Source organism: Camelina sativa, chromosome 16 (assembly GCF_030686135.1).
Source record: "Camelina sativa cultivar CO46 ecotype springtype chromosome 16, ASM3068613v1".
NCBI classification, from domain to species: domain Eukaryota; kingdom Viridiplantae; phylum Streptophyta; class Magnoliopsida; order Brassicales; family Brassicaceae; genus Camelina; species Camelina sativa.
Window position 1 is genome coordinate 9,164,732 of NC_141895.1, and position 7,274 is coordinate 9,172,005.

The 7,274-nt window shown below is 32.4% G+C and overlaps 1 protein-coding gene across 1 annotated transcript; it reads right to left on the reverse strand.

Annotated features, from left to right (window-relative positions):
- Positions 1 to 1,147: 1,147 nt before the first annotated feature.
- LOC104759014 (transcription factor MYB61-like) lies at positions 1,148 to 2,615 on the reverse strand. Its single transcript, XM_010481990.3, has 3 exons — positions 2,278 to 2,615; positions 2,054 to 2,183; positions 1,148 to 1,981 (listed from the first exon to the last, which is right to left on the reverse strand). Exons 1-3 carry the CDS (start codon positions 2,408 to 2,410, stop codon positions 1,309 to 1,311), a joined length of 936 nt encoding a protein of 311 aa, XP_010480292.1. The 5' UTR covers positions 2,411 to 2,615; the 3' UTR covers positions 1,148 to 1,308.
- Between the last annotated feature and the right edge of the window lie 4,659 nt (positions 2,616 to 7,274).

A 7,274-nucleotide genomic window follows, 5' to 3' on the forward strand; every position in this document is an offset into this window, starting at 1 on the left:
AACTTTAGTGGCAACTTTGTTTGAAGAGATTAATAAGAGAAGAAGAAGTTGGGTTAGAAGTGTAAAATGCATAAAAGTCTTTGTAAGTCCTTTTGGAATAAACATAGCTATAGTTAAGGTCTGATCTTCTTGTTGAGTTTTGTATCAAGTACTCCTTCCTCCTCATTCTCCTCTCTTTGTTCAAGTTTGTAAGTCAGTTTCATGATAGTTTTTGTGAGCAAAGTTGTCAGCGAGACGCACTCGCAGGCCCGACCCTTCACCAATTCTAATAAAACATTCGTATTGGGCCTCAAAATTTCGAAGCCCATTTTGAAGGTTTTTTAAAAACTAATAAGGCCTCAAAACCTCTAAAATTTGTAAAAAAGCCTCCTAATTTGAAAAATGTCCAATAATAGACTCCCAAAAAGTCCAAAATTAGTTAAAAGGCCTCATAATTTGAAAATATCCTATAATTAATAAAATAGATTTTAAAATTAGTAAAAAGTCCTCATAATTAGCAAAAAATTCCAAAATTTAGATGTTAATATATAAATTTTTTTGACAGCCCATATAGTTAGCAAAACAAATATTAGCTTTTAATATTTTTTTATTTTTTTTAAATGAGAAAATCCTAATTATATTTTTTCTGTATTGGGCGCCTCGGATTTCACCGGACCGGCCTGCGCACTCGTAGCCATTCGAGAAACTCTTTAAATCAGCTTGTGCAGTTATTTAGCTTTTCACAATTGATTGCATCCAAGATTTAGTCAGTCCGGATCATAGAAGTTTTAAGAGTTTGATCCTCAGCTAGATTTTAGTAGTTGTTTAAATCGAAGGGTAACTTACATTAGTTATATATGTTCTATAATTTAATTAATTTTCAAAATAAATAAAAAGTTCTGTTGTTTAGTGATTTCAAATAGTCGTTCTCTAATTTTTTTTTTGTTTTTTGTCTTCATATTGGTTATAGGTCTCTGAATTCTGAATAATGTTGAAAGAAGTGACTTTGGACCACAATGTGTTTAAGGAAATAGTTTTCTTCTTACAATGATGCATGCATTTGCATTTTTTTTTTCTTTTGATTACTAAGAGGTTCTACATCTTCTCAGACCAGAGACCAGAGCATTTTTGTATATAGTCCCCTACCAAGCGTCGTTCTTGTAACATATTAAGAAAACACATAATTTTTGATTTGTCCATGAGGATCCTGAAATAAAAATAATATCTAACTAAATTTTACAATGTATTAGACACATATTCAAAAGAAAGATGGAGCTCTTTTTTTAGATTGTGACCAGATAGAACATTTGATCCATTATATGTCTAAATCTAAAGGGTCTCACCAAACGAGAAGGCCATTCTCTGAAGATCCTTGGGGAACACGTCACAAGCTTGGTTTTGGTTTTGGCTCCAAGGAAACGAAATGTTGGCGTTGAAATCTGTCTCTGATTTCACGTAAACCGGATTAGAGAGTAACGATTCATTCAGATACTCGTCAGACCATTTAATTTCTTCCAGACCGGGATTGTCGAGGTGGCTTGCGGTTCCACAGTTTGATTCCCAAGTAGGCTCTGTCACTTGTACATGATCTTCCCCAGAGATAGTGTTGTCTGGGGGAGGAAGAAGGACAATCGAGGCTTTGACGCATATCTGTGTCTCAAAACCTGTAGTTGAGACAGAACCATCGGTGTTGAACTGCGTAAGGCTCACGGGCGAGAGCGAATTGACGATTGAAACAGAGTTGGAGTTGAACTTCTCAAACGCTAAGTAGTCCGAGTAATCAGAAGGTTCCTTGACAAAGAAGTCTTGATTACTTTTTGAGGAGAAACTTGTGGAATTGTGGTTGTCGCTTATGTTTGTGTCTTTATAAACATCGGAGAGAGGTTTATGTGTAATAGGGTCGATACCTTTTTGCCTCAGCTTCTTCTTAATACACGAATTCCACAAGTTCTTGATTTCATTATCTGTTCTCCCAGGAAGCCTCGCAGCAATTTGTGACCATCTGATAAAAAACAGGGGATTTCAGAAAACAAATACTCTGTTTTAGAAACAGAGCATAAATTGTGATTATTACCTGTTTCCAAGAACAGCGTGAAGCTCGACGATGAGATCCTGTTCCTCTGAAGAGAAAGCTCCTCTTTTTAAATCAGGTCTTAAGTAATTGGTCCATCTGAGTCTACAGCTCTTTCCACATCTCTCGAGACCTATAGGTTTAGACAAATCCGGTTCTATAAATGATTAGAGGAAGAAAAACACAATTTTAATAAGCTTTTTTGTCGGAGAAGAGAGAGTTTTTACCGGTGAGTTTAGGGACAGAACTCCAGCAACCATGGCCATGTTTGGTGATGTAACTAAGAAGCTTCTCGTCTTCTTCAGGAGACCAAAGACCTTTTCTCAGCTTTTGTTTGTAACAGCAAGAATGTCTCTTCATGTTTTTGCAATGCTTTGGAAAGGAACAATGGAGAGAACTTTTGGTTTTTTGGTTTAATGGATTGAGAAAAAGGTTTTGAGAAAATGAAGTAAGAGATGTGAAGAGACTAATACATAAATAGAAAGGCTAGAACCGACGGAAATGAAAAAAAGGAAACAAAGTCATTTTCAAAGAAGACTTTTGTTGAATTTTTTGTTTTCTTTTTCTGTATGTAACTTTCAGAGAAAAGGGACAATATAATGTGCTTAGCTGGGACTATAGACTATTCATTGTTAAGTCATGAGACTCGTTTTTTTTTGTTATACAAACTATTCGTAATACTTTTGTTCAAGTAGGTTTAACAACCGGTCCTGTCTCTATATGCTATCCAATTTAATTGTACTCGAACTGTTCATTTTCTTTAATCTGATAAATTTGTATAACTGTTTATTTTTCTCTTTTAGATTTGGTTTGGGATTACTTGATGTTCTTTAAGAAATTGATTTAGAGTTGATTTTTGACAATTTATCGACATATATTAGCATTTGAGGCTTATTAGTTTCCACAAAATTTATGATAATGTGAATGTTAGAATTAACGGTTATTAGTTTTCGACGAGATTTATGATGAATATACGAATTATCTGACAAATAAAAATATCAATCTTAACATTTTTGAAATACATTTTTGTGTCATCCTCTCTTATTTTTGTATCCAAACAAGTCTTAATTAAATTCTCTACAATCGTTACAACCAAACACAAATTTTTTTTATTTGATAATATTAATTTCCTAAAAACTATCTACCTAATTTAAATCAATATGTTAGATTAAAATATATTTAATCTTATATTTAATTATTTTAATTACTATTTAATACATAAAGTTAATAAAATTTTAGATTTTTTTCAGCATATGATGTAATTTGAATTTTTATAAACGGATATATATTTTAAAATTTTTCTTAGGATATTTATAAGCAAACAAGTATATTCACATATAGAGCTCGAAATACATTTTTAAAGTACAATAGGGTGACATCACTTTTTGGCTTTTTGCCAATTTTGGGTCAGATTTTTAATTAAAATTATAACCGATTCAATTATCCGGATCCTCCTTAAGATTACCGAATATTTTGGGCCGGTTTTAATCCATAGCGTACTTATTTACATCCAATTAATGCCCATTGTATCTTAGAAAATATATAATTTACATGCCGAATTTTTAGTGCTGAGTTTGACAAAAAGAATTGATAACACAAATTCTGTAATCACATCCTTATAATATAGCAACTAATTTAAGATTAATACATCTTAGAAAATATTTAATTTGTGTTTAATAAACGATTACATATTTGCTAAGTTCTTATTAGCTTTAAATATACATTATTAATCCAATAATATCAATTGAGAATCAAAATAAGAATATGTCATATCATTCATTCCTAAATCATAACTAACCAAATCATAAAATGTATATTCTCAACTTGCGAATCAAAAGTTTATACATAACGTATCTACAATCGTTAACAATATATATATATATATATATATATATATGCAATTCACCATCGACTACAAGCACACCACTAAACAATTACAGTGTCATATCAACAAAATAATAGACTCGTTGTGTACCACGGGGTAAAACCTAGTTTAAAAACATTCATTCAGCAAAAATCCTCTATAATTTTTTTGATCGGCTATGTTAATTAGAGTGGGAAATAGAATTTGAACTTATTCCTTTGGATGGCTGGTTGAATTACCATTCACTGGTTGGTATTTTATTTCTCTTGGTTATTAGATGTTTTCTTCTTTATTCATTTAAAATAGGGACATTTACTCAAATGATATACATTTTAGGTAATATCACTAGAATCTACAAAAAAAGATTTTATTATTAGAATATTTCAGGTATTTTCAAAATACTCAGCGTGTCCTTGTTTTATGTTACCGGAAAAAACGTTATTACAAAAACGTCATTGCCACGTCAGAAATCGCTGATGTGTATTAAATAACTCAGCCGTAAAACGTAATAGAGGTAATGACGGCTGAGTTATAGGTATGTTGCGGCTGATTTAAGGAAAAAATATTTGAGTAAGATCGGACGGCTGACTTAGAGCATAACTCAGCCACACGTTACGGCTGAGTTTTCACTGGATGGTTGAGTTGTCAAAATTTTGGCTAAGTTAGAGCATAACTTAGCCGTCCTTACGGCAGAGTTAATATCCGATGGTTGAGTTGTCAAAATTTTGGGTGAGTTATCAATACGACAAGCTTGAGTTATCGTATTTCCGACTAGCTAAGTTATGAAAAACGGCTGGCTTATGAGATGTAGTTTCGGCTGAGTTATGGTTAAATTCTATAACTCAGCCGTTTAAGGCTGACTTATCGTACAACTCGACCATTTGACGGCTGACTTAGAAGCAAAAGATTAATTACTAGAATGTTATTAAGTTACGGCTGACTTATGAAACGATACGGCTGAGTTACATATTTTCAGTTGACGCAGCGGCTGAATTTGGCAGCCATTTTTATGTTTTTTAATTATTGTAATGTTATTTATGTTGTGACTGAGTTATAATTTATTTCATGGCTGAGTTATATTAAGGCTGAGTTATTATTTCTTTAATGGCTGACTTACCACTTCGGATGCATCATCCATGTCAGCATTCCATGTCATCATCTTTTTTCTCTGGAAATACGAAACGTCGTTCCTAAACGCATGTGGAGGAGAGAATCAATTGTCTTCTTCCCTTACTTTGGATCTGGTTTTCTGAAACAAGCCAACGACGAACAAAACCAACTACGATTCTGATCTGTAAATTAATCACGCTTCCAACACAGAATCGTACGATTCTAAAACGTTTCCAATCACCTTTTCTGAGAATCGCGATTCCGTTACGATTCCAAGAGATTTCGGCCGCTTCTGTTTCCGATTCCGATTTTAGAGCGGGAATTGGAGCTTCACCGACGATTCTGTGCAACGTAGATGAACAGTCAAAACTTTTTAGTTTCTCTCTCTTTTGATATAAAGAGAAATTGTCGATGAGATTCTGGAAAAAAAAACTATGAAAATATGATGTGTATTTTAATTTGCTGATGTGTAATTTTTTTTTATTTTTTTACTCAAAATCGAAAAACTAAACCCAAGGGGTATATTGTAATTACACTCAGAACACTAAACATTTGAGTAATTTTCAAAAGATTGTTAGATATGAGTAATAAACCAACTTTTGGATAACATTTCAGTAATTTTTTCTTTAAAATAATTGACTCTTGAAGAGAGGGAATCTCTTGTACAGTGACTTGTTCATGCAAGAACCAACAAGAAGAATGAAGTAGCTAGACAATTTTGTTTTTTGGTTTTAGAAAAATACCGACATGGAATGTCCCATAATCAAACTCAATAATAAATAAATGGGCTACTCAATTTCCATTGTATAATATCTTGCAGCGAAGCTGTCGATAAGTTGCTTCGTATTAATTTTTTTTTTATATCAAATGATTGATTTACATAGAAAGGCGACTTTCAAACATACAAGCTTTTGACGAGCATCTTTTGCTTATACTAATATAATTTCTTCCCAATAATCATTATCATGATTCATATGATTCATGACAATCATCCGCCGCCAGCCTTTCATTATATGAACACGGTCAGATTTTGTAGAATGTGTTTTCTTTAATGGAGACAAAAGTTTTGCTATACTTTTTTCCATCTTTAAGAGGATTCTTATGCTGAATTACAATTTCATAACTAATATGAAATTATGGTTTGTTTTCTAACCTAAAACTAAATGGTAACTTATATCAGCATTTTATATTTTGTAAGGTGATAATTATTTTGGCTTTTTCAATTCTAACCGAGTCCCAATTTTTTTTGTGTTATATATAAATATCAGTTTGAGGATCTGCAGGTTAAATTTAAATTTCAGTCCCAATTTAATATGGTTTTTCCCGGCTCCAGAAAATTAGTTTTTGAGTGTAGAAAACCTTTAGAATTACTCCTGAATTATCAAAAAAAAAAAAAAATAGTCGTGTGTACGTATATAGGGAAAACCACCCCTTAATTGATACTATGGATCGGATGCTTCAACCGTTCATAATACCATATTAGTATTAGTGAATGCTATTATATTGTATATCTTCATGAATCAGACACCGGAATGGGTAAATTAGTCTCCTTCCAAATAAAACTTAAACTAGTATAGTCTAGCTAAGACGACTGACCCTAGAATTTCATAACTAGACAGAGCAACACTTGAATATTATTGTACTTCAATCTCTAATATGTATACTTCTATTTTGAATGTGTCAAATACTTCCTTTTAAGTTTTTTTTTCTTCTGAATAACTAAGAAGTTATAGAACGAATTCCGTAAATTTTCTCAAGAACGAAACCAAAATAGGTGATATGGTTTTGTTCCAACCAATAACTTTTCGGTTTTGGTATTGTGTAACTGTACGTGTACTATACTAGCGGGAAAATGGCCAAAATCAATTCCAACTATTTGCCAAACGCTTTTTTATACCTAAACTTCAACACCCTGCAAATAACAACCTGAACTGTATTAAAAATCAAATTTGCTACCTAAACTATATAAAATGTTGTCAATTTCAACCTAATTTCGAATAGTGTTAAATCAGAGTTTAACTATGTTGAGTCAGACGATCTGTGGCATCCACATGGCACTGGGAATGGCCAAAACTAAGTTGTTTTGGTCATTTTTAGGTGTGTTGTGGCAAGAAACAAAACGTTTGACAAAAAATGGAGTATTAGAGTCTGTTTTCGGGTGTGTTGTGAGACTTTATTTTTGGTCATTTCTTGCTATAAAATACCCAAAAATGACCAAAACGACGTAGTTTTGGTAAGTCTCAGTGTTAT